General features: G+C 36.8%; 3 protein-coding genes across 5 annotated transcripts; 1 reads left to right on the top strand and 2 right to left on the bottom strand.

Annotated features, from left to right (window-relative positions):
* Positions 1 to 238: 238 nt before the first annotated feature.
* On the bottom strand, positions 239 to 12596 carry LOC148873783 (Adaptin ear-binding coat-associated protein 1 NECAP-1). Its single transcript, XM_088949723.1, has 8 exons — positions 12039 to 12596; positions 10721 to 10752; positions 5305 to 5405; positions 5074 to 5146; positions 4731 to 4762; positions 1126 to 1216; positions 846 to 957; positions 239 to 742 (listed from the first exon to the last, which is right to left on the bottom strand). The coding sequence occupies exons 1-8, from the start codon at positions 12156 to 12158 to the stop codon at positions 437 to 439; spliced, it is 867 nt and encodes a 288-aa protein (XP_088805849.1). The 5' UTR covers positions 12159 to 12596; the 3' UTR covers positions 239 to 436.
* Positions 12597 to 18986: 6390 nt separating this feature from the next.
* Positions 18987 to 21572, bottom strand: LOC148873782 (large ribosomal subunit protein uL6). Its single transcript, XM_088949711.1, has 3 exons — positions 21134 to 21572; positions 19395 to 19517; positions 18987 to 19303 (listed from the first exon to the last, which is right to left on the bottom strand). The coding sequence occupies exons 1-3, from the start codon at positions 21503 to 21505 to the stop codon at positions 19217 to 19219; spliced, it is 582 nt and encodes a 193-aa protein (XP_088805837.1). The 5' UTR covers positions 21506 to 21572; the 3' UTR covers positions 18987 to 19216.
* A 163-nt stretch (positions 21573 to 21735) lies between these two features.
* LOC148873781 (histone-lysine N-methyltransferase, H3 lysine-79 specific-like protein) lies at positions 21736 to 27329 on the top strand. 3 transcript variants are annotated; one of them, XR_016100747.1, is made up of 7 exons: positions 21736 to 21995; positions 24180 to 24568; positions 24649 to 24701; positions 25471 to 25508; positions 25877 to 26309; positions 26626 to 26925; positions 27040 to 27329. XR_016100747.1 is itself a non-coding variant. In XM_088949687.1 (6 exons), the coding sequence occupies exons 1-6, from the start codon at positions 21931 to 21933 to the stop codon at positions 26872 to 26874; spliced, it is 1227 nt and encodes a 408-aa protein (XP_088805813.1). In that variant the 5' UTR covers positions 21736 to 21930; the 3' UTR covers positions 26875 to 27329. The 3 variants fall into 3 exon arrangements, 2 of the variants coding, with proteins under 2 accessions (XP_088805813.1, XP_088805823.1); XM_088949687.1 differs by having other exon boundaries at positions 26626 to 27329; XM_088949697.1 differs by having other exon boundaries at positions 21762 to 21995; positions 24131 to 24568; positions 26626 to 27329.
* The last annotated feature ends 634 nt before the right edge of the window (positions 27330 to 27963 follow it).

Raw genomic sequence — 27963 nt, 5'->3', positions numbered from 1 at the left:
AGTAATTAATCCAAGTATCCAACATACTATTCAGCCATCGAGGAGTTCACAACCTACGACCTATTCACTGAAAGACAAACAATAGATCATTCAATTCAGCCACTTCAACCGTGACCAGATGTCCTCGTGTCCATGTCCCCTTGCTTGCTTAGCACAAATTCCTTAAAAGTTTTTTGAAATGCGTACTGAAAAATAAAAGACAGACTTAAGGTGAGTTATGTTCCACATGATCTGTCAATTTTGAACGGAAAATTGGTTGTATTACAAAAATGTACAGAACTCAATCTAAGAGGTGATCCCAGAGAAACATTTATCAGACAAAAACGCATTTAATCACAAACAAATTATTCAGCCATCAAATAAAGCCAGCATATCACCCAGAAAATTGAATGTACACTTTCAGCATTCAAAAAGTAACTGAATCTCATAAACCAAATTATCCTGCTGCCTGGAAATCACCGAAGTCATCTTCTGCAGTGTCCTCAGAGATCTGACTTTGATGATTTGGTGGTTCCTTTCTAGAATGCATAAACTCAGTCTTTGTAGTTCCTTCAAGGGTTAAGTTAGATGACAAACTTCCTGGAGACATCTGCTCAGAATTAACAGGTGAAACCGTTGCAGCTGGAGGGGGTGGTGGCTTAAGACAGATCATGGGATCATTCTTATTTGTTTTGTCATCTAATGAGAGATTGTTGAGGTCCTGATCAAAAAAAGCAGACCTAACTCTGCGGCTTCCTTTCTTCTGCAATACAGAATTCATACTGTTATCATCAAATTTGCACCAATATATGATTTTATTCCACAGAAACATTACACAGGTTATATATGGTTGCAAAAGATCTCACGTTCTTTATTTTAAGTACTAGAGTTTCCCCTTCTTTCAGACTGTAATCAACTGATGAAGTGCTTTGGTAATGTTGCTCCATCTCTTCAGCGGTTTTCTTTTTGTTCAGATATCTTTCAAACATTTAAGAAGAAACAACTGTCACAGGTTGCACTGCTCTTAAGTTCATATTTGCATCTCAAATAAAACATATGATTCATATATACTACCAGTATTTTGAACAACACAGAGACTGAATGAAAAATGAAAAAAGAAAACAAAGAAACCAGATGCAAGGATACTTCATGTGGTCATGAAGCGCAGCTTGGAAGTCATATGCTTGTGGCCTTTCTCTAAACCCAATACCAATAAAAGCATGCCGTAGACGACCACCTACATAGATCACAGATGCATGAGCATCAGATTTTGCATAAAGAATCGGCTCTGAAAGAGAAGAGGCATGAAGGAAAGAAATAAACAGAAGGGGGTGTTATGGCACACTAAAGGCTAAAACAGATATCATGATCCAACTGAAGTTACCATACTACTAGTGTTTACCATGATGGTTTCCTGGCTTGTAATGATATCTAAGTTTACATACATATTACTTTTAGAAAATGACTGATTTATTATAAATTCAATCTGAATGGACATTGGATTTTGGAAAGGCAACAACTTGGATCTGGGGGATTCAGAACCCATAAAATTGTCTAGAGGAGCCTTCGACTTGTCCATAAATTTTTACAAGTAGTCAAATATATTATTATATAGTGCATAAAAATATATGAAAAGATCATTTACGGTATAGTCTACGACCTATTACCTACATATGGCAGGGAAACGGTGGGACAAGGCTTAGATAAGGTACACTTCAGATTTAAGTACCCGACATGATATAACACTGTTATACAGGTATCTGGTATCATAACCTGCAACACTTTACAAAAAAGGGTGATCATTGGTCAAGCTGGGGTTAGCACCTAATAGAAGAGGCTTAATCTAGGTCCAAACCCAGCCCCAAGCTTCCAGGCCTATCAATATTAAATATTTAAAATATGTTATACTTTTTCATGCATAAAAATTAGGGGTGCAACTCGGGTTGGCCCGAGTTAACATTTTACACTTCTTCGGGCTTGGGCCCATTCAAATTTTGACAAAATTCAAACCCTAACCCGTCCAAGTTGCAGGTTGCACCCCTAATAAAAATATATATTAATACTTAATACAGTATAAAACATTCTATGCAAAACTATAATATAATAAAAAGTCATTACTCAATATTGGTTGTGCTTACACATAAACACAACATATGCATTTCTGTCACACTCATTTTTTGGACATGTTGCTTCTTCACTGCCCAACACTTTGCTCCATATAATATAGCTGGCCTTACAATTGTTTTATAGGATTTTCCTTTTAATCCAAGTGGCATTTGTCTATTACATAAAACTCTAGATGCACCCCTCCATTTTTCCCATCCTGCTCTAATTACATGGACAACATCCTCTTCAATCTCTCCTGGTTATGATCATCAAACCAAGGTACTGGAAAAAGGTCACCTTGATTTATCTCTTGATTGCACTCCTATTACAGATCATATATTCCGTTTTAGTCCTACTTACTTTAAGCATCTGTCTATAAGCTTAATTTTGCATTTGATCCTTTATTAGTTTCATCAATTAAAACAATGTCACCAGCAAACAACATGCACCAAGGGACCTCGTCTTGAATATGTTTAGTCAATTCATCTTTTACCAATGAAAATAAATAAGGGCCAAGTGCTGAACCTAGGTGAAGACCCTTTTTTTGGTTGACGGTGAAGACCCATTGTAACTATAAATTTTGATATTTCTCCCACAAGTGTTCTAACATTAGTTGTTGCACCCTCATACTAGTTCTATGTACCTATTTAGAACCCCTTTCTTTTCCAAGACCCACAATATCATCCCTCAAGAATTCTATCACAAACTTTCTCTAGATCAATGAATATTGTATGAAGATCTTTCTTTCTTTCTTTTTTTTTTTTTTTTTTTTTTTATCAATGAGTATTGTGTCAATCATCTCAAAAGAAAAATAGCTTCCATGGTTGATCTCTCTAGCATAAACACAAATTGGTTCTCCAATATACTTGTTTCATGTCGTACTCTTTGGTAAAATTTTCATTCCCAAAGTTTCATAATGTGGCTCACAAGTTTGATCCCTTGATGGTTATTACAACTTTGTATATCGCCTTTGTTGTTAAATATAGGTACCATACTCCTTTTTCTCCATCATCTTTTAGTTATCTTACAAAATAGCTTAGCTAGCCAATATAAACCTACCTCTCCCATACCTTTCCACACCAAGGTTTTAAGTATCGATACACCTGATATGCACAACCCTTGTGTATCGGTGTTTGCAAGGCACACATATTTTTTTTCAAAAGTCCTGAAGGGGTCGGTCTTTGACCTGATACCCCCCCTGAAATTTCCCAAATCCAAAATACCTTTTATTTAAGTGTATCGGGGTGCTACCGAAATAATACGATATACCTGATGGCCAATACACACTAATATGTAACAAAAATTTGAACCTTGTTCCACACTTCTATTGGATTCATATCTAGTCCTAATGTCTTTCTCTTTTCATCTTATTTAGCGACTCTTTCATTTCACTACTTCTAATATTATGAAGGTACATGTTATTTTTAACACTATTAGTGTTACTAGTCTCTCCTCCATTAGCATCCTCTACATGTTGTGTTCATTTAATAATTTTTCAAGAGTCTTTCCACTTTTGTTTGATTTAAATCTCTACATTTCCTTTCTCTTATCTTTGCTAGTTTATAAATTCCTTTTTCTTTATCTTTAGTGCCTAATTTATGATAAAGCTCATCAGATGACCTAAATTTAATTTCTATTACTTATTAACTTTCTTTCTTATTGTTTCATGTTTTTTGAAGTTTTTTGCATTTCTAATCTTTTGCCATTCTTTGTAACAAGCTCGCTTTAATCTTTATGAATCAAGCTCCAATTGATAATAAGACTACTAGCATCCACACAAATTTTGGAATCCCTCTCTTTCTAAATACACCAACAGATAATTCTTGGAACCATAATTCAGAATATAGCAAACCTAAACCAATCACCATAGAAAAAGACATTTCTCTCTCTAGTAAATCTGTATTATACATGTCATAATATATTACATAGAATCTACTAAAACTATGGGTTTATTATAATGTCTTATAGCCCATCCTCACCCTTGTTCAGCTCATGTATGCAACAGTCACCACAACAACAACAACTACAAGCATATTATATATTGAGAAAAATTGTAATTTGGACTTCAAATTCAACTACTGTTCCATTAAACTATATTCCTTCAATAACCAATGCTTATTTTCACATTTAGAAATACAAATTCTTGATTTTCTGCATCTATTCGTTGAGGCCTTTATTAGATCACCTACCATGGATGGATAAGAGTAATTAGACCCAATTATAGCAGAGTGTATAATTCTTGACAGGGTTTAAATAAATGTTTATAGAATCAGATGGTTACTCAAATAATAAGTTTAAAAAGTAAAAGAGATACAAAAATTGCTTAGTCAAAATCAAATTTGTCAACCTTGGACCAAACATAAAATCATTTTGGCTATCGAGTCATGGTCAAATGTTTGACTGTCCAGTCAACCACCTAGCTCACTCAAACAAATAATCTAAGACAGTATATTTTATAGACTATAAGCACTACTAATGCATATCTTTGGAGTAACTCTGACCACATCAACATTAATCAGACATCCCAAGAATTGTTTTGGCCACCTGCTCCCAGTAGGATTGTTATAATTGTGTGCTCTGATCCAAGTCCAGCAAAAGTATTCAAAAGAAAAATTGTCATAAAACTGGAAAGGATCATAGCTTACCTATACTCTCTTCTATCCGAAGAACAAAGTATCTGAAGAAACAACAAAGAAAAGTTTAGATGCTCTGCAGGTAAACATAAAGACTAACAGTTTCAAGCTAAAGAAAGAGATTCAAAAGTATTAAGCTCATAAGACAAAATTATGTGACACCAGAAAACTCATAAGCTATGATACCCAGCCATGGAAAAGGCGTTGATGAATGAAGTGTTGGAGAAAAAATTATACTAAAAATGAAGTATCTGACATGATATGACACTCACATGGACTTATCCATGTATCATAGCTTGTAATAGGTAATATATAAACAAACACAGAGCTTGCTTAACAAATGAATGAACCTAACCTGCTGCTGTCAATTACAGGTTCCACTGGATGTGGTTCCCCTTCTCTCAAAAATGCTCGAGCATAAAGTTCTCCTGCTTTGAATAATTCAAATAGTTAACCTAAAGAATGTAACAAAAATTTTAAGGAATATATCGAACAAAAAGGTCTCCTGCTATGAATAATTCAAATAAATAACATAAACAATATAAAGGAATACACCACATTATTTTCTTCCAGAAGAATGCCTCACCTGTAGTCTTATCTTCAAGCTTGATAATGCACTCCTCCCCTTTGCTGATGACTTTCAATGTCCCTTCCCATGCCCATTTGTTGACATTCCATTCATCAGCCCTAAGAGTAGACTTCGGAGTTCATTATCTTCATTTCAAATGGTAAAAGAAAAGGATATGGTATTTTGATTCATATCTGTATAGTCCCAATATACAGCTCCTTTATGCAAGTGGGCTAATATATATTGATTTAGATCTTCAAATACAATACAATACCTTACTGTTTCCAAAAGAAAGAAAGAAAAGAAAAAGATATGGTGGACTTCATGAACTTTGCATCTAAATGCATCTAAGATCGCAGTCTGTATTTGGCATGCAGAAAGACAGAATAAAGTGAAAAAGGGATGTCAGAGATGAGAAACAGCTATGGATGAAATCAAGCATAGCTGACGTTTGGAAAGCCACAAGGCCCACAGCTTGATGGACACCTACCTAAAATTAACAAAAGATAGGGTGTTAGGTATTTGTGTTCATGGGCATCCTCCCAACTACATGGATGAGGCACTCTGGAGAGCCCTAGGGAGAATACATATATCATCTGCATCTCTACAATAAGTTCATGAGTGGTTTTCCTATTTATTCCTCTCAATAACTGGGGGGCTTCACAAATTTTATAATGTGGTTATAGGTCCATTGACAACATGAATGCAGATTTTAGCAGCCCATGACCTGTTCTTGGAATCTTTTAAGCATTCATCATATCTTAAGGGTCAGAACCATGTAATCTATCTTGCCAAGTTATCATCAAGATGTTTTCGATGCTTCTTTTAATGACCTACAGTTCAGGAATGAGAATAAACGAAGAATTGCATCCAACAACACACGTCATTAAGGTAAATTGTTCTATGAGACTACCATTTTACTAAAGCATCTCTGAGAGTTCCACATGATCCCAGTATCTCTTTCCAGCTAGAATGGGTGATGCAACTCTCAAGCCACATGCCATCATGCATGCACATGGCACATTTATGTGGCATTGAACTTTCTTTATTGGATGAATCAATATTTGATTCTTCATCATGCTTAGTTAAGCCATAAAAATGATGGTTGCTCAGATAATTGATCAGTCTTGGAAACTTGTACAATTAGTCGATTGTTTTTATTAAATCTCAGGAATTCACTTACATAGTACTTTAGCAAATATGAACTCTTAATTATCAGAACAAGTATGCTTTGTAGTGTACTCTTGTCTGGAAAATGTTGTCTTTCAAGAAAATTGTCCACACAGAGTTTAAAGTTAAAGAAATCAAGTGCAAATTGTCTAATATGTCTCTTGGGCTACTGAATTCTACAAAATACAGTGAGATGTGCAAGTTAGGCATGGCATTTTGGAATCAATTTTCTGTTCTTGCACACTTTTGTATGCTGCATATGGAATTAACAATCCTCCTATGTAACATCAAGTAATTTTATCCCAAACTGCTCAAGTGATTATAAATTATATCACTTTCCATGCATACATAAAAAAGGTTATATTGCCTTCTATGCAACTTCACCTATTACTCTCATACATATTTGGAAATTTATCTTACATCCTATCCAAACTCCACAGTTGTGTACAAATGCAGCTTCTATCTGAAATGTTTTGGAATAATCAATAAAAATTGGCATACAATTGTTATTTGAGGTTGTTTATAGTTGAAACAGGCATACCATAAAAAATGCACGTGCTGGACTGATCATTGATATTTATAGTATTTGACATTACTTGCTTGTGAAATCTAATCTTTCTAGCTGAAGCGACACTGATATATGATGTGACAACACATCTCTAACCAATTTATATTGATCAACCCAAAATGTTTCAGGCAGAAACAGAAATGGTACCAAACACAACCTAAGCTATTGGGTCTAATCTGCATCAAAGAGCATGGTGATTGGTCCAACCAAACCAATAAAAGAATTTTCACTACAGTTTCATTCAGTTCAAGACATCAACATGTTTCTTATGACTGGTATAAGAAAGCTCATAGGCAGCACCAACAATTACTAGATCAGTAAAGAGATAAAGATTCAAGATGGATGGATCACCAAGGGAGGTCTTAATTGGTCAATGCTACCTTTTGATGCAGTTAAAAGTTAAAACCTTGGAAGTGTAACCATCTTCTAGAACATTAGCTACAAGTTCTACAAGTGGAACACTACACTTCAAGATTGCTGGTAGAAACAGATTGCAATGATACTAAAGCATACCACTTATTGAAGAAAGAAGCCAAAGATTGCAAAGAAATATTTTTCAAGGTACGCCACTTCGTTTATGAGGCATGCAACTTATAAGTTGTTCAGTCATTTCTGTAGAGCTGTAAATCAGGCTGTGCCACCTGCGGCCTGGCACGACAGCATGCGGGCCGTGCTAGGCACGACACAATCATGTGGGTCATGTTGGATCGGGGGGTTTAGGTCCATGGGCCGGCACGAGTACGACATGGCACGATTGTGCATATCGTGCCACTCGCGGCCCACATGCCGGCACAGCCCAGCCCACAGCCCGGCCCAGCCCACAACTGGTCGAGTGCAGCCCATCCGAGAAAACTAGTCATTGAGGGCCTTGGGGGACCCCCCAAATGGCTAGTTTCAGCTTTTTTAGGGGGTTTTTATAGAAATACCCCTCAATCAACAACTACAAGCCTATAAATAGCTATATAGGGGGTATTTATGTATTTTGGTTTTGGGGGAAGAAAAAGACAATAATGCCCCTCCATTAGCTATTAACATAACTAGTTTGGGACTTTGGGGGCATTTGGGTAAAGTGATAAATGACTTTATAATGACCAAAATACCCCTCCCAACAATGAAAAAACAACTAGTTTTTAGGGTATTTTGGCCAATTGAATTATTTGTTAATTCCTATAAATAGCCCTATCCTCCACCTTTGAGGCTTCAACTGTTGAAATCAAGTTGAGATTCTAAGCCGGTAATCCAGCCATCTGGGTAAGTACTATTAAAATAATTTTTATTTTTTTAGAATTAAAAAAAATGGCCAACTCCAACTCTCGAAACCAATTCCCCAATAGTAAGTTCACTAGCCCAATTTGGAAAATATTTAAAATAGAGGAGGTTGAGGGGAAGGAAAAAAAAAGCCGTTTTCCAAAAATCCAGGATTGACTTTAACTTCAGTAGCATGGGTGGTATTGGCCACTTGGGCAAACATTTGCTCTTCCATGAGAAACAAGAAAAAAGATATATACTTTAAAGATTTGTTGGATGTTGAGGATAAATTACAAGACAAAGGGCATGACACTACTACACCTGATGAAACAAACGATTGAAGTTAAGGAGATGGAGTAGTTTTTTCAATTTTATTTAAATTATTTGCTATTTTTTCAACAGGGTAATTTTTTATATTTTAAATGAAATAAAATTTCTATTTTTTTTTCAATTTGCTGTCCATTTTGTATTTTCATAAGTATTTTTTTCATTTCTTTGTTAGATATTTTTTTTCAATTTGTTTCCAAAGGAAAATTAAGTATTTTAGTTTTACTTAGCAAAAAAATCAAAATGTCAAAAAAAAAAAAAACAACAAAAAAAAGTTTGGGCCTTTTTGGCCCGGTTCAGTCCAAGCCCAAGGCCCAACCAAGCCCACAGCATGGCCTGCAGCCCACCTGGCCTAGACCCGCAACACGGCACAGGTCCGCATGGGCTCGGGCTGTGGGTCGTGTCAGGCCGACCCCCCAAAATATCCTAGGGGAGGGAGGCACGGCCCGGGACGACTAGCAGGCTGCACATGGGCCATGCCATGCCGACCCAACATGACCAGTTTTACAGCTCTACATTTCTGCTCTCTGTTGAGTGTTAACTGGTGTTTGCCAAGATCTTTATCTTAGTTGTTTTCTTCCTGGAAGTTGGTGGGCTTGAGTTGAAGGGGTAAGATGCTCTAGAGTGTCATTCCTCATGTTGTGTGCTGGGTTTTGTGAAAAGAGAGGAATGGGAGAACTTTTGAAGGAAAGTTCACCCTTTTAGAGGTTTCAGCAGCTAAGGCTGTGGCGATTTTGCATCCTTGGTTATCTGCCAACAATATGTTAAAAGACATCCCACATCATCATTTTTTTTTTTATTATAGTACTCTGTTTCTTGCCGCAGTCTGATTTTTTGTATTTAGTTGGGAGAGCCAAGTTTTTTGGTGGCTTCCCTGTATAGTTTCTGGCTGTACATGGAGCATACTTGATACTTGTACTGCTTTTTCAAGCTTAATACAATACTTTACCTTTTTCTCAAGAAAACGCAATATGGCACACCAATTTTATCACTGGAGCAAAATTATCAAGTTCCTGATTACCAAGGCTTTTCGTACTCCAATTCTAAGTAAAAGATGGCAGACATAAATCTTTTAACAAAATACAAAATACAACTCAATTAGTTAAGTAAGATGTGATGTGAGGTATCGCATAGACTATTTATTTCATTGTGCAGGTGGTGGGTTTTTTTTTTTTTCACTTTAAAATATTTCATACCCTTTTATTGAAAAGGCTTTTATTCCTACCACTTTGTAATATGTACATAGCCATAAAAATTTTGAAAACTTGTATCAGGAATGCAGTTCATAAAGGTGACAAAATGAACTTGTGTGCTTTCCTTCCAATTACACCTTTTGATGTTCCTTTTATGGTTCATTAAGTGTCTCCTTTCATTGCATATAAAAATGCAAGTCTCACAGTCATGCTTGAATAATTTCAAAAGGGCCATTACACAATGTTGATTATTTTGCCCCCACAAAAAAGGCCATTACCCAATGTTGGTCCCATCTGTGTTGGGTCTTGGGAGGGGTGGACTGTATAAGGAACCTAACTTTTGGCCTTTTTTGCACAAAGTAGCTGCTTCAGACTCAAACCTGCGTTTTCAATGATAAATTGATCCAGAGGAAGAGATTTTTTTATTTTTTTTTCTGATACAGAGGAAGAAACTAACAGGCCTAGGAAAAGGAGGGCCCAGTACATCAGACAACAGGGGTCCACTGCACACTTTCTACTTTTCTTCTTGATAATGAAAGGAAATTCATCAAAAGTTAAAAGAGAAGGAAGTATACAAAAATTCAAATGATTATTTTTTATTATACATAATTTTTCATTTCTACAGAGGTTGGTAGATTATATAGCTAAATCAATTGTAAAGCTGCTCTCTTTACATCAACTGCTTTAGAGACACTTTGTCTTGCATCTAGTGTCACCATACAGGGATACAGAACCAATCTGTCTAGTGAAAATGAACATGACTTCCTTCAGTACTTGCAAGATATAAACAGCAGGAGTGCGTTTTGAAATGTGGTCATTACATGAAAGTACACAGTGGCTTTATCTCAATGAGATTACTAATCACAAGTTGAGTAAATGATCATCTTGATCCTAAAATAAGAAAGAACTGAGATATTAAGAGAATAACCTGTAAGAAGCTGCGCTTATCCTTGGAGGTATCTGCATCATCAGGACAAGTTAGAACAGTGGCGCGCTTGACATAAGAAACAATAGAGGCAAGAGGAATAACGAGTTGGGCTCATCTAAGCATTTAACAGAGCTGGCTTGTCAACGTAGCATACTATACTGTAATATAAAATTTCCTTACACTGTAAATTAAAAGTGAGACTAACTAAATAAACATATCGTATTGTTTTATAAACTAATACAATACATGATTGCAATTTGTAATTAATAGTGAAAACATACAAAGCCATTGTCTTGATAAATCATAGATAACACTTAGATATAAGGTCAACTCTGAGAGAAAGAGATTAATTTTTTTCTAATTCTAGAAGGATGATATGAAAAGAACCAAATAATAAACAGAAAATATTCCTTTCTTTACAAGAGAAAAAAAAAAGATATTGCAAATCTGTATGGATAAACTTATGAAATGACGAAAAAGATTACAAATGAAATGTTGTCATACAATGATCTGAGAAGCCAGGTATCAAGCTACACCAATAATTATTGGAAATATATTGTTTGGATTCAGAGATTACTTTCCAAAACTAATCAGTAATCCTAGTTGAAACCGCCCCCCCCCCCCCCCCCCACACGTTAATTTGGAAAAATTTTAAATTCGGATGATGAGGGGATAAAGCACATTCAGAGGAATTACGAGAATACAAATAAATCTATTCTAAAAAAAATGCAGAAATACAGAGGTAGTTATCATAACAAGTTGAAAAGAAATAGATTTTTTATTTTCAAAAAAGACCGAAGAATATAATCTCTAAGTCCCCCAACTTGATGGTGTATACAGAAGATGATACGCAGTATCAGTTGTTTAAATGCCACATAATTTCGACAACCACATGCTTTTCTTATGAATGTTTTTTTCCTTCTCGATCAAAATTTTCAAAGTTCTCGCCACATCCAACATATATAGCATTCGATAAACAAAATTCAGTCATGGGGATGCCTTTCTCTTTTCCAATTCCCATAGATGCTACTTGTAGCGCCCATCCCCATTTTCAATCTTAATTATTCATTTCTCACTTCCAAGGCTTGGATCCCACACAATAATTTCCCCTTACCAACTCCTCCTGTTCTTTTGTTTCCAAATGCATTTGGCGTAGAAATTCATTTATAGCTTCTTATAAGCAAAAGAATCACCGGAACAGAGATCGATAATTGGACATTAAACCCTTGATTCTATGAATCTAAACTGTAGAATTTCATAATAAAAAGCAATTCACAGATCCAGAAAGACACAGAAATCTAAGAAACCGCAATCTCACCATGTAAACGTAACATTCAGAGACTTGAAACAGCACAAGCTCAACTGTTTCTGTGTCGTCTTCCTCTTCTTTGCCATCTTGATCGTCCAATTCACATGATCCATCGCGTTCTTTCTGCATGTTTGAAACCAGAGAGATTCCGAGAGAGGGTGGGGGAGATGGGAAAAGGCCAAAGATAACCCTGCAGCTTGGGTTGCAGCAGTAAATGCGGACGGAAAATGTTTACCCACGGGAGGACTGTCTCTTTCCTTCCATTCCGTGTGCGCGGAGAGGGGGCGATGCAGCAAAGCAGAGGAAGGAGTCTTGTGCGTCTATCTCACCAGACTTCCTGATATTCTACACGTACGTCCCCGTCTACAGCTAGATGATTGTTGGGATCTCCCGCTAACAAACACATTCCAACATCCTACCAATAAAATCAGGCACCGCACATCTCATCCCATCATCAGACCCATCAGATGAAATTGATGGGTATTGGAACCGCCAACAAAACACGTCCCAACCCTCTACATGGCGGATCCCACTTTTCCGATGGTTTTAGATGTGCAGTGTTAGATTAAGTTGGTAGATGGTTGGAACGTGTTTTGTTGGCAGAACATTCTAACTCCGCTGAAACAGGATTCTTCCGCATGTGCGCTATAAAATGTGCACGTTTTGGATACACAAGTGTAGAGAGCGCTGTGCCTGTGGCCGTAGGCGTACACATGATTTTTTCCGCAACGGAGTAGTTTAATATTATAGGTTAGACACATGTAAGACCACCTACGAGGGTATATCCCTATAATCTCACACGTAAGATAACGGATCTTCTCCATACAAGACGTGCATAAGGGGCAACGTCATCCAATCAAGAGTAAACACGTTATTAATCCATACAGTTAGTTCGTTTGTTGTGGGTCCCTATGGTTAGTTCAAATAGAAATTATACAATGCACCATGCACGCAAGGAACCAAGAGGGTCCGCACTCTTAAGGGTGAAAGTTGGGCTGGGTTTAGAGGTGTAAATCTCGTGCCGCCCGGCCCGAATTTGGATCGGCATGGCATGACGGTTTGGGCCGTATTGGACATGGGGTTTCAGGTTCATGGGCTGGCACGACATGATATGTCTATTGTGATTTTTTTTTTTAGAAATACCCTCAGCTATAAACAACTATATAGTGGAGGGTATTTATATATTTTGGTTTTGGGGGAGAAAGAATGACACAAGTGCCCCCAACAGCTATATAATAACTAGTTTGAGGGCATTTTGGGTAAAGTGATAAATAATTTTACAATGACCAAAATACCTTTTATAATAATTAAAAAATAGCTAGTTTTTAGGGTATTTTGGCAATTGAATTATTTTCAATTCTTATAAATAACCCTATTCTCTACTATTCTCATCACACCAATTCAACAATTCTCTTAATTTCTTCTCTACTTCTCATACTCTCCCAAGTCTTAATCTCTAAGTCTCTCATACATTCTTTCATCAAAGTCAAGAACAATAGGAGAAAATGATGAAGTCAATATTTTTTGTATACCCAATAGTTATATAGCATTTTTTCAAATTATTATAAAATTTGTTTTAATTTATTTGATATTTTTTAATAACGTGTTTTTTTTATTTTCAATTTGTAACTATATTGTATTTTTTTATATTTTATTAATTTATTTCATTTTCCAATTTTCATATTTCATTCATCAAACCATTGTATGCTCTGTATCATTCAAATTTAAATGAAACAAAATTCTTACTTTTCTTCCAATTTGTTATTTACTTTGAGTCTTTGTCTATTTGACTTCTTATTTAGTTAAGTATTTTTTTTTCATTTCTCTGTTAGATTTCTTATTTTTTCAAATAGTTTTCAAAGAAAATTTAAATATTTTAGTTTTACTTAACAAAGAAATAAAAAATAAAAAATGTAAAAAAAAAGTCTGACCCAATTCGACCCACATCCAAGACCCGATCTGTGGCCCAGCCCAACACGACCTCAGCCCACCCGACCCAGGCCCGCAACATGGTACGGACCCACACAGGCTTGGGCCGTGGGTCGTGCTGGTATGACCGCTGACCCCCTCCCCCAACTCTAAAACTTCACGTTGGATTCCGGTTAATGTCAGGTCGGTCTAACTTCTCTATGTCTAACAATCCCCCAAATGTATTTATTTCTTATATTCTAGGGAATTTATGTTTATTTAATATTAACATTATTATGTATAAAAAGATCACCATTGTCATGTTTTAGGAAAAATTGTTGACATACAATATGCATGCATACACATGGGCGAATTTACATATATGTCAATGTGGGTAATTGCCCCCACCGAGATTTGAAACTTTTTTAAATAGAATAAAAAAATTATTTCTTTTTTCACAATTACCTTAGGACCTACTTAACAAATGATTCTTATATCCTCAATTTTTTTTTTCAATATGACAACGGACAAGTATTGCCTTGAAAACTAAAAGATATTTCAAACCATATGTTATCTTTTCAATTTTAGGGTTGGATGCTTGGAGCGGGTAGCTAGATTGTGAAGGAGAAAATCAAGGAGATGAACCAAGTAGACTCCTAAGGATGAGACACACTTGAGGGGACCTCTCTCTTATTGTTTTACAAATTGAAAACCCTAATTTTTTATTTTAATGCAAAACCGTCTTAATTAACTGTTGCTGTTTTTCGAATAGTGTTTTCTTTCTTTTCTTTTTAGTTTTTAGATCCTTATTGTCTTGAAAATATTAGATAAAATTAGGGAAAAAGATGATTCATTTGTGAGATGTATCTATTTCTCTTAAAATGCTTAGAATAAAAATATTTTAATTTCAATTTTTTGTTTTAAATACTCAAATGTTATTACTAAGTTTTCCAACACAAAGGGCCCGAGAATAAATCATTGTGGCTGAGAATAAATCATTTTCTTTTGTTAAAATGGAAGGAAATCAATTAGCGCATATGCTTGAGTGGAAAGGTTTGAGAGAGTTAGGGTACTTCGGCTATGCCTATTTGGCTAGCTGACTGGTTTTTGCTTTAACTCTATTAGCTTTGTTGTGTAGTTTCTTTGTATTATCATTACTTCATTTAATGAATCCTCGTTACAAAAAAATGTTATGAGCAAGCAAAGTTTAAAGTATTGACACATATCAGCCCATATCGGCCGATGCATATCTTTTTGGGACCCCTCCGATATGCCCCTACAGTGGGTGTATCGGGGGTTTGACCGGTTCAGGAGGTGGAAGAGCCCTAAACCGCCCCCAGAATTGGTTGCAAAAAAAGATCAAAAAAAGGCATCAAAAGCTGTATCGATACAGTTGATGTTATGATAATGCTTGCCACTAATCAAAGGGCCTCCTGGATGCTGGATCCACCACTGTGCATATATGTATAGATAATTTCAAGTATTACATAAACATATAAATATATAAATACTTGTAGTGAATAATACATAATGATGAGGGCGGATTTGGCCCTCCAATGATACTGTGACACATGGTACCTCGGAAATAAATAGGTGACACCCGGAATCACTTTGGCAACAGCTTGCCTTAGCCAAGTTGATTGTGTCCCACTTGGCGGCCTGGCCCAGGTGCGACCTAGCCTTGGCACGAGCTGGTAGCCTAGCACAGGCACGACATGGCGACGTAGCACAAGCATTGACCTCGCGGCCTGGCACAGGCACCGACCTGGCAGCCTAGCAGCCTGGCACAGGCGTGACCTAGCGACCTGGCACATGAGCCGACCTGGTGACTTGCAAGATGTGCTTGTCGACAAATTCGGCATGCATATCCAAGCACTCCCACAATCCTTGGAAGTTGGCCCACGTGCCGAACGATCCGGAGGGTGGTCAACGTGCATGGCGGTTACCTCTAGGAATCTCGAACCACTTAGACGACCTCGCAAAAATCTCGGATATGGTGCGTGAAGCCCACGCCAAACAATACCTATATAAAGGCACCAACCCCAGAAGCAAAGGAGGGGGCAAGCAAGTAAGCAAATTCTAGCTCCCATACTTTGTGATTTTTCGCTCGTAGTCTACTATGAGAGTACTGACTTAAGCATCAGAGCGACCTCACCGGGTTAGCCACCCCGGGTCTTCTGACATTTAGTTCTTTGCAGGTCTCTAAAGAGCAACGGAGTTCATCAATCCAGTTCGACACCTCACAGGCAACCCTGCACCTGGTTAGCTCGACACCTCACAGGAAGCCCTGCACCTGGTCAACCCCGCGCCTCACAGGCAACTCGCCACCTGGTCAGCCCAGCACCTCACAGGCAGCTCGGCACCTAGGCAGCTCCGCTTCGGCCTCTGAGTCATCGGCCACTTGGAAATAGACCAAATGACAAAGTACTTAGCCAAAAACTAATACATAACAAAAAATTGATTCATCACATAAATATATAAATACATACATTTGTGGATGCATAATTGTATATACATAATAATGAAGACATATACAAGTATTTACATGCATAAATACTCATTTATGTAATATTTATACATGCAGATATAAAATTAAGTCGGATTTGGGTTGGTCAAGGTCTCAAACCTAAATAATTCAACTCAAAATTAAGTTTGCTTCATATTTTTTAATCCAAACCTCAACCCAACCCAACCATATTTTTTTTTTCCTGCGCTAACCTAACTTAAAATTAAGTTGGGTACATGCTTTTCAACCCTAACTTCAATCCAACCCAACCATACGTTATTGGGTTGGGTTTGGACTAATCCAAACCCAAGTTGAAACCCTAGCATTGCTATATATAATGGACAATTTGGATTGGCAAGGTTTTGCTATTTTCTTTTGACGGTTTTGATGAATCACTAGGATGTTCAAAACTTGGTATTGACTCGAAAGGCTATGGTGTAAGCTGAATAGGTCCAAACCAAGTTTTTTGATCGGAAAATGATAAATTACAAAGACCCCTTTGTAGTATATGGTCAATTACAAATATCCCATGTATTTTCATTTGGGACAAAAAGACCCCCCTGAACTTTCACTTTGCAACAAAATGCTCTTGAACATTAAGGAATACATTAACTTACTAAATTGCCCACCTAGACTTTCCTTATTCTATTTTCCCTGCTCTTTAACCCTGATTAACCAAAATACCTCCATTTTCTCCAAATGAAACCAATTAAAATAAAAAGAATCATTTCACTAGCACATTCCACTAATATGAATGTTTCTCTTCATCTTAAAATATGAAAATTATCCACTCTTTTTCCAATAAATCAAGAAAAACCAAACAAAACCATAAATTTATATCTATCAGAAAAAAAAACTTTACCATTTCATTTGAATATTAAGTCTAGCCAAAAATCTACAAGGATCCATTGGAGCAATCAAGAAGGCTTCAATGTTATATTTAGAAAAAAAATAATCGAATCATAAATCAATCAAACATATAAAAAAAGGGTAATTTAGGGATTTAAACAATTTAAAATAGATGAATGAGAATCTTTTTCGAAATTAACTGACAAAACTCTAATGAAGGGGGTATTTGCCACAAAGTGAAAGTTCAGGAGGGTCTTTGTTGCAAGTGAAAGTTCAAGGGGGTGTTTTTCACTGACCTCATAGTACAGGGGATCTTTGTAATTTGCCCAAAAAAATACTTATTTGAGACCGAGACCACATAATAAGCACTTATGCGTTTGGTAAATAAAAGCCCAATAGGTGATTTTTTAAGGAAATGAGTCCATTTTGAATAAATTCAAAATTTTGGCTTTTTTTAAAGTATTTTTCGAAAAAGTGCTTATTGTGTTTCTGACCCATCTTGACCTGTCACGTTATTTTCAAAATATCTACATGACTATACTACCCATCTTGACCTGTCATGTAGTTTTCAAAATATCCATATGACTATAATACCCCAATTTGAAAAAGTGTCATTTAAGTAGTGATTTAGAGAATGGCCGATCAAATAATGGTTTGATTCTATGGGTATTCATTGAAAAACATAAATGCTTTTATTTATGCACAGTTTTAAATATCAACACGGACCCTGTGTTGGTACATTTTTTTTTTAAATTTTATTATCTTTTTTTTTTCCAAAATCAGTTCAAAGGAATCAGTTTAAGGCCCGACTACCCTTTGAACCGATGGCTGACTTGATACAACCCCAGGAAGGGTGTACACGATATGTATAGGCGGATACAGGCCAATACTTTGAACCTTGGATTTATGTACATATAGAGGGAAAACTCAAATTCTGTTTCCCCAAACGCCCATAAAACGTCCAACCAAATAATAAAACCAATACATGTTTAAAGCAGCATTTTTTCAAATAAACGTTTATAATATTCGAACCAGATAACCATGGCATACTCAGAGACACAAAACTTGGTAAACTCGTCAAGCAGGGTGTAAACAGACTTTTGTTGAGTTATCTAAGAGGTTATGTGAGAAGAGTCAGAGACACATAGGTAAAAGGGGAATGTGCGCATTTGAAGACGGTTTTCTTCTTCGCAAGGATTGAAAAGCTGTAAAATTTCTTCGCTCTTCTTCCAAATGACAAACTTCTCAGACTTAAAGTAACCTGGCAGAAATAGAGATTTAGCTCTATCCTGATTCCTGAGAGCTTGGATTGAAGATAATTAGCCGACTTGAAACTGATTAGATTTCTTCTTCAAATATCCAACTAATCAACTGTAAAACTATCACCTGAAACTTCGGGCATCTCCACAGGAAATAGTGACGGATTGATTCCTCAATTTCCTATGTGGCAAATTTTTAAATTACAATGGGCAAGTCAATTCCTCCAACCAAGAATCACCAATGTCTTCAGGCGTTTATCAGAGAGCATGATGCTAGAATTTGAACATCACACTGTACTGTGGGGAAGTAAGAGAGCATGGCAACAACGATCCTGGTTGCCACCCGTGACCCACCTTAAAGATCAGCATCAGCTTAGTCACAATAAACTACAGAAAATTTGAGCCCAATGACAAATTGCATTTAGAGGCTGAACCTGAGAGAAGTAAAAAGTAGCTATATATGCCAATGAGTACAACTTGAAAGAAACAACTAGAACATGATATAATTTTAAAGTCTGATTCCACAAAATTTTAAACTCCAAACAATTTGAAGATGGTGTCTAAATAAACTGAAGGAACAGACTATGGAGCAAACAAAAGAAAAAACAACTAACCAGTCTCTCCATAAAAAAAATCAACCGAAACTAAGAGCTATAGCTAATCAATCACTCATCTTCAGCAATTGCTCCCTTCTCGCTTACATAGATACCATCAAGGAACTTCCTTATATCCTTGTTCTTTACATGACATTTCTGTTATAAAAAACCAGAAATAATTGTTTCAGCACATCAACATAAATAAAGAGGACGGAAAATATGGACACAGACAGAGAAAAGGAAGTACCTGGTTGATCAAGGCAGCTGACCGTGAGACTAGTTCAATATCATTCCCATCCAATACGAGCTCATCCTTCACCTTCTCAGACCTAACAATGCTTACACCTTGAAGCATATCCACCTTACGAACCTGAAGCATCACAAACATATACAACATCAACTGATATCCTTCGTCTAAAATATAATTGCGTCTCAAAAGGGCATGTAAACAAAACTAGTGCTACTGTCTTGAGAACCTAATGATAGAGAAGGTGAAGGATGTATTTGTCCTTAAGGCTCAGTTTGGAAGGGGGTACAAGTATAAATAAATAAAGTGCAAAACCTTGTATTTTACATGTATTTGTCCAAACTGAGGCCCAAGTGACAAAGGGTACATACAAAATGAAACCTTGACAAGCAAATAATGTCTTCCATTAGCTAAACATTTCAAGAAAAATCATACACTGGTAATGCTGGTACCATAAAAGACAAAATGCATGCCCTGACTATCAAATAACTAATCAAACCAATGGTCCTAATGGGTAAACTTTTAAAGCCTTGATCAGAAATGCAATGCATGCAGAACAACAACCCTCAACAATAATCAATATCCCTAACTGATCAATTATTTGAAAACAGTACAATAATACATAAACACATGATGGAATGAAATTTTCGAGCAGAAACGATTAGTAAATATCCAATAGCAATGTATTCTAAGTCAGCAAGATTTGATTCTTAATCCTATCACCTGCACCCTCATTAGCAAGGTGGATTTTTTCCATGTTTGAGGGCAGTCTAATCAGCAAGTCGTTATAATAGTTATCTTACGGATTTCATTCCCTTTTTTTGTTTAGGTTCTATTCTAAAAAATTAAATATGTACTAGAAATAACACTTTCTTACTGTTGGTGTAACTCTGACTTCTAGACAATGAGATTGATAAACATCAACCAAATAAGAAGGTAGAAAATTTCAAGGTTCAACACTTCTCAACAGAGCCTTATCCCCATTATATGCATTCAACTAGTTGAAGTTCGGCAACAGCAAGTAAATAGGATATGATATTGTTGGTAACAACAGATATTGATGTTGTCATGCTGATAAGCATTTGATCCGATAGATAACACATAATACACATAATACGCATTAATTCAAGTGTAAGAGCAAAAGATATTAGTACACTCAACACAAGCATTCTGAACTATAAGAAAATATTGCAGAAGGGTACAAGAAAAATGAGTTACATCAATCAAGTAGAATGATAGAATCAAGTACATATATAGCTCTTATTAAGCAAACCTCCTCTTTAGGCTTGATTTGGAAGGGGTACAAATACAAATATGTAGAGTGCAAAACCTTATATTTTGTATGTATTTGTACTGTCCATATTTGTATTTGTACTCCTTCCAAACTGAGCCTTAAGAATTATTTAAAGAACAAATAGAATGGAAAATGCAAATCCAGTACTCCACTACCGGGAATCATTATTTATTATTCATTTCGTTCAAGAGAAACAAACAAACAAACAATCTACCCCAAAATTCGAAGCTTCAAAATGTTCACTCGGCTGCAGAAAAATTACAGAACTGACATGGAAAAAGGAAAATAAGGTGGAAATAAAGAAGAAAAACATTATACCTCCGTGCATTTGAAAATAATACTAATAGTAAGTGCAAACAATAGAGTTACAGAGCACAAAGACAGTAGAATCTCACGAAAAATAAAAGAGGAAGGCGACGAGTTAACCCGTTATAATGTGTATTACCTTCTTCTCACCAAGGAAGTTACGGATCTCGATGCTCTTGTTGCCATTGGTGATGCTGGCATTGATGGGGAAGTGAGCATAGACGAATCTCATCTTGTATCGGTATCCCTTGGTGACGCCCTTGATGAGATTCTCGACGTGGCTGATGGCCGTCCGAATGGCCGCGGTGGTCTTCCTCGAGCCGAACCAGGCGTCGATCTTAAGCTTCCTCTTCCCCGACTCATCCTTGATGAGCTGGAAATCCAAGTTAAGGTGCTTGAAGTTCCTGCAGAGCTTTCCTCGGGGGCCCTCCACCTCGATCATCTTCGCCTTCACCTTGACCTTCACCCCATCAGGGATGTCCATCGTCTCCGAAGACAAGATGGTCTTCATTTTTCCGCCTTCGCTCCTCCTCCTCTCGGCGTAACAGGGTTTAGGGATCGGCAGAGCAGAGACGCACAACAAGAAAGAAAACCCTAGACGTTGTTATAAATAGGCTGCCAACGGACTCCGAAACCCGGTACCCGATTCGACTTCCGATCCGATTGTCCCGGATTCGGATTTTACAACTTGCATCCGATTACCCGCCTGATATTTCAAAGATGGACCCAGTTCGCCCTTACATAATCTTTTTTTGGTGGGATATCATACACCAAAGAATTACACCAGATTTTCCATTGCCTTCTTTTTTTATCTGGTCGAAAGACAAAGCACCAGAAAGAATTCCTCCAAAATTCCATCATCCTCGACAGAGTGCCATTATCGCAGCAGTGGGAGTTAAAATCGTCGAATAGTTTCGCTTTGATGTTTGTGTGCAAATGACTCTACAAACAACTCTTCATGTTGTGAATCAAGCCATCCCTGAATTGCCATTCCCTCGCCTGTAAGTTTCTGCGTCTCACTCTTCACAGTTTAGTGCTTCCTTCTCTGCGTCTTAGTTTCAGATTTCTGTTTTTGTTTTCGAGGGTAAGTTTTGTTTTCGGGAGATATTGCTTATTTAGTTATATTTGCTACAAGTCTTGTGAGTTCACTCGTCTCGTGAAATGGGTGGCCCTGAAAAGTTTTTTTTTTTTTTTTTTCTGTACTTCTTCAAGACATTGGGAAATTTTTCTTCAGATTAGTGAATAATCCATCATTTCAGTGGCTTGATTTCTTGTTTCTGTTACTTCCCTTCTCCTTTTTGGTGGGGTGGAAGAATGTAATTGAGTATGGTCAGGATTCATCAATGGAATTGCTTAACTACCCAATGCAATGTGTTTTGTAATTGTTGGGGTGTAGAATTGTACCTTTAATCCATCCGAGGTTCTTAAAATTTTCTTCGTGGTAGCCTATCTTTTTTGATCGATTACTTAGTGTGGACTATAATTGTTTAGAAATTAGAAACGACATAGGATATCGTCTAATGTCAAAATTATAAAAAAAAAAAAATCGCCCAATTTTAGATAAGAGAAATTCTCCTTTATTAAAGGTCAGCCAGAGTTGATGAGAATTTAACGACGTGAGTTGAAATGGTTCTAGGATTTCAGTATCGTGTTCAATCTGCATATTTAATTAATTGAAGAAGGGAACTTAGTTCCCTCTTTACATTTGTGAATATAATGGCATAGTTGGCATGTGATATACATGGAGGCTAGTGGAACTCGATGTTTGACAACTCCATCTCATGTGTTCTATGCTTAAACTTATCATAATCACGATCTTATGATTGTATAAACTATCCTGCTTAAGCATTAATGACATTTTGAGGGGGTGTAATGTGGTGACTTCTAAGTCAACTAAAAGAAACTACAGTTCTTTTTCCTTGGTCCCCTCCTCAAGCTTTGTAAAACTCAATTTTGATGATTGTAGCTTGGGATATCCAGGAACATCTGGTATTAGGGAAGTATTCAGAAACATAGATGGTGAAATATTGCTAATCTACCTTGGTCCAATTGGGATAGAGCTTCAATACGACCAAAGTTATATTCATTACTACTTCAAGAAATAAAGTTAGCAATTGCCAGGGATATGTAAACCTGAAAATTTATGGCAACTCCCAAATGGTGATAGGCTGAATTGGAGAAGAGCTCTCTATTCCTTGGCTGCATCTCTACATCATTAGAGATGCAAGTTCCTGGCATTCAGGCTGAATACCTGGATTCATAGGTCAACAAATTTGGTGTCTGACTAGAGCAATCTATATTGGGAACCTGCACTTGGGGGTAGGTAAATTGTAAATATGGTAATATGGCTTATTTTGTTAGAGGCTGCTAACCGCTAGTAGCATAGAACTGCTTTTCATTTATCATTTTACTTTCCTTTTCCCTTTATACAATTATACTGGTGTTTAAAAAGGCCATCGCCCAATGTTGGTCCAGATATCTAGGGTCTTGGGAGGGTTATATGGATCTGTTTCTGATAAAGAAATGATATTTTTGAGTTATCTCATTTTTATTGACAACTCAACTGAATGAACAACTATTGAGTTTATGGTTACTGATTTGATTAGCAGTTCTTTTGATATTTATTTGTTCAACTTGTGTTCGTGTAAACTTGTCAAATGCCAAAATATTGTTCCATTGAATCTCTTCAGTTTCATTTCCTCCATAAAGATGATTGGATGTTGAAAATTTACTGCTGATATATAAGTAGGTTCATAATTTCATGATTCTTGTGCCAGTCTGTCCAACTTGAGGCCATAGTAACAATTGGAATGTTTATGGTGATATGCGTATATACCACATATTCTATTTTATGCATATGCACTGTGTATGGACACACAAAAATATCTATCCTTGTGTATACACATGTATTTGCATTCATACACATTTGCACATCCGTTTGAATAGATAAGATTACTGTAAATAAGAGAAAGCATATTTTTGAAAAGATAAGATTACTACAAATGCAGTTTTGTTTTTTTTTTTTCTTTTTTAAGATGTTTGGCATATCCTTTTTTACTATCTTATCACTGGAGCAAACCTGAAAATGATGATAGTTTGTATTAATGGAAATGCATCTGACTTCTGCATTTTTCAGCCAGGAGGTTTTTGATTCCAAACTTACATTTCAATTGTGTACTGAACAGTCTGTTGGGGCCACCTCCACATGCTTACTTGGTGGATGGTGCACAGTACCCATCAATTGCAATGCAGTCAAATAATCAAACAGCTTTTATGAAGAACATATATTGCACATATGCATCTGTTAATTACTCCCAGAGAGTGTACTCTGCTGGAATGTTGCAACTCAGCCTTGGTGCAAGAGAGGCTTCTGAGATTGGGAAACATCTACCACAACCAAATACAGGCCTGCCATTAAAGAAGATATTCAATGAGGGCATTCAGGTTTATAGTGACTCAACCTCTGTAGGTAGTATTAACAATGAAAGTCACAAGGAAACCCAAAGAAGAAGAAAGATAGGGCTAGCAAACAAAGGGAGAATACCATGGAACAGAGGCCGGAAACATACTGCTGGTAAAGTCATAGTCTAGCTCCTATGTTAGAGTTTAATCGTTCATTTTGTTGATGCTTGAGGTACTGTCTTTTCCTTTCAGAGACCCGTGAGCTGATCAGGCAGAGAACTATAGAAGCTTTGAGAGATCCTAAGGTGAAGTCATGTAAGAATGAGTTGGTTCTGCGATGTTGTTCAACAAATATTGTTGGTGGATGTAGGTGAAACTATGTCAAATAGTAGGTCTATCTTTTATTTTATCTGCTTACAAATATTGCCTACCTGAATGTAGAAATGACTATGCAAGCCCATGCCATTATTTCAAGGACAGTTTTAGACCAAAAAGATGATATCATGCTTATCCTCAATTTATACACATTGTGGTAGCTGTGGCAGCCCATAATGGGTCAACATATTTCTCCATATCACTCGCTTTCCTATGGAAAATGTTTCTATAAAAAACTCACTGCCAGATGCCAAGAGGTGTGTACATTTGCAATTTTGCTTATTTGAAAAAAAAAAATCAAGAAGCTTTAAGGGATATTTTTTATTGGGAAAAGTTTGATACAAGTTGGGAGTATGGTGGCATGGATTAGTATATTATAAACATAACTTATTCAGGATGTTCCCTTATCAAAATGGATGGTCTGAATCTACAATGCCAGACCTCCATGTGGCACCAAACCCCCCTGAACTTTGTGCTATAACATTTTCTAAATTAAAGTAAATAATGGATAAATTGACAAACAGTAAACAAAATTTAACTCTTGTTCTGTACTTTGTTATTCTTCATCTTGTATGAGGTATTACAGAGCTGGTAAACAGCATCCCTTGCTCCTTTGTGCATTGAGCCTCATGCTTCTTCCCTCCCCCCAAAGGAAAAAGGAAGCCTAATTTGTTTTTTTTTTTTTTTCATAATTTTCAGGTGAGAAAGAAGATGTCTGAATATCCACATGCTCATAGGTATGCTGTCCTCCATCAAAGATCTGAAAAACTGATGTTGATAGGTCAGTTGAAGACCTTCAACCTAATTTGCTTCACCCTTTAAGTTGATTCATGACTCAACCAAATCAAGCCACTTCTATGCCTATTAGGCAAACAAATCAGCTGACTGGGCCAGACGTTCACTTTTAGAAGCAGAAGCAATACTTGTGTCATATTCTATGGAAAAATTGTGGTTGGCTATTAATCAAAAAGTTGGGAGAGTTGTTTTTGGACAACAAATCCTTGAACTTTTTTTTTTTCTTTGGTGGGCAGCAGTGGGCTGGTCAAGTGAAAATGGGTCTTTTCATTCTTGGGTTGAAGAACTGATACTCAATTTTCTCTTGCAGTAAGTTGAGCAAGGCAAGAATAGGCCGTGCACTGAGAAGGGTTTGGGCGAAGCGCTTGAAATGGACACGTTTAAAAGAGAAATTCTATTTAAAATGGGAAAAAAGCATAGCAGAAGCAGCAAGAAGTGGTGGAGATGATCAACAAGAACTAGATTGGGATAGCTATGACAAGATAAAAGCAGAGATGGCTAACCAGCAGCTTCAGTGGGCTGCAGACAAGGCAAAGGCAAAGGAACTTGCAAAACTAAGAGCAGAGAGAGCAGCAAAGGCAAGAGCAGAAAAGATGGAAAGGCTTGCCCAAAAGAGAAAAGAGAGGGATCTGAAGGCAAAGGCTAGAGAACAAACACAAAAAAAGATCCAGAGAAAATCAAAGGAGGAGAAAGAAGAGTTGGCTATTTCAAAGGAGTTAAAGCTCAAGGAGAGACTGACCAAGGTTAGGTCAACAGAGACATTTCTTATCCAAATTATTTAAGTTGAAAATCTTATTAAGTGAATTTGTATATGCTGAAAGGTGGGGGATCTTTGATGGATCCTTCATGGTTGATCTCCTATGCCACAAGATGGTACAATATATTCTGGATACTTTTCATATTTTCTGTTTACAAAGCACTCTGCCCAGTTGTGTTGTTATTGCCATTAAGCTCATTTGAACTAATATGCTTGGTTCTTTCTGTCCCTCATAAGAATATATGCATGCATGTACCAACCTTTTGTTTTACTGATACTATTACCTGTTTGTGGGGAACCAGATTCACAAAAAGAAGTCCATGGATGCTAAAATCTCCATGCAAAGGAATATGGTGAATGGTCATCATCCAACTATTGAGAAATTGGATCTTGAGTTTATAAGAAGAGAGAAAATGCGGAGAGAAATTTCACTTGCAGATCAAATCCGGGCTGCCAAAAGCAAAAGAGTGGAATGTGTGGCAGGGGAAGCAGTCACAAATTCTTTGGTTCATCCTCCAGTTACTTGGCAGAAGGGGGAAAAGGATGTTTAGTTTGGTTTCCCAACATTTGTTGAAACATGTCACGAAAGATGGCACAGTGAGGTAGGAGGTTGTTCAACTAATATTTACTTTTTATGCTCTTGTACTCTCTGCGTTGTTCCATGGCTTAGCCACTTGATAATTCTCCCTGTTCTGCTCATCTTTTGTCTTGATAAGGTATGGTGGAACCTGTGTTCTCATGATAAGGAGATCTCAACAAAGCAAGCTCACGATTAAACTTTGTGAGATCAGCAGTGGTTGTTCTCCAAGATCACTTGATATGTGAGATCAAATAAACCTATGCTAACTCTTTATTATGAGAGCATATTTATGTTCCCTGTATATCCTTGATCATGCTTCCAAACTTGATGAGCCATGTAAAGTTGAAGAACTCCTACTTCATGTTGTACAAGATGAATTTAATCAGTTCATGGAGATCAAAAACAATTTCCATATTTTTACATAAATTGCACCTTCCCAATAGTTGGGATTTGGGAAAACTATATTGGATTTAGTTGCATCTCTTTCAGTTGGTGTTATTAGTGTGTGTGTGTGTATACATACTTGGAAGAGAAATAGAGATCTGTAGAGTATTTCTTGATGCCACCTGTAGAATACATCATGCCACTCAAAGACCCAACTGTTTGGACTAGAGATCAATTAGACCAAGTCCAGGGCCTGGTCCTACCTTTTCTTTCAAACCAAAAACAGCCAACGAGAAACGTCCATGTCAAGAAGAGAAGTTTCTTCTATTAACGATTTAACATCACTTTCAAAAGCTTCCATGTAGTGATCGAAAATATGAAAAATCCTTCTGATTTCAGGTGTTTAACTCGTATAATAGTAATTTTGGTAGACGACAAACCGGACCAATAGCAAGTTAGCAACCAAATCTGGCTGAGTGGCTGCGGCCTTGGGCTTTTCCGTATGGGCAGCAACCTAGAAACAACATGGTCCGAGAGGTTAATCCATGCTCATTAACGGTTTACGAAACCTAACGGTCTATTATCTCACCAGCAATTGACGACTTTTCCTTTTAAGTCTTCCTATTCTTCCATAAATAGAAGATTTAATACCACGTGGTATTCCATGTTAAATTGT

Source organism: Nelumbo lutea, chromosome 1 (genome assembly GCF_056320005.1).
Source record: "Nelumbo lutea isolate HS-2025 chromosome 1, American lotus-T2T, whole genome shotgun sequence".
Lineage (NCBI taxonomy): Eukaryota > Viridiplantae > Streptophyta > Magnoliopsida > Proteales > Nelumbonaceae > Nelumbo > Nelumbo lutea.
Note: the sequence above shows the minus strand (reverse complement) of the source record. Positions and strands in the feature narration are given on the sequence as shown.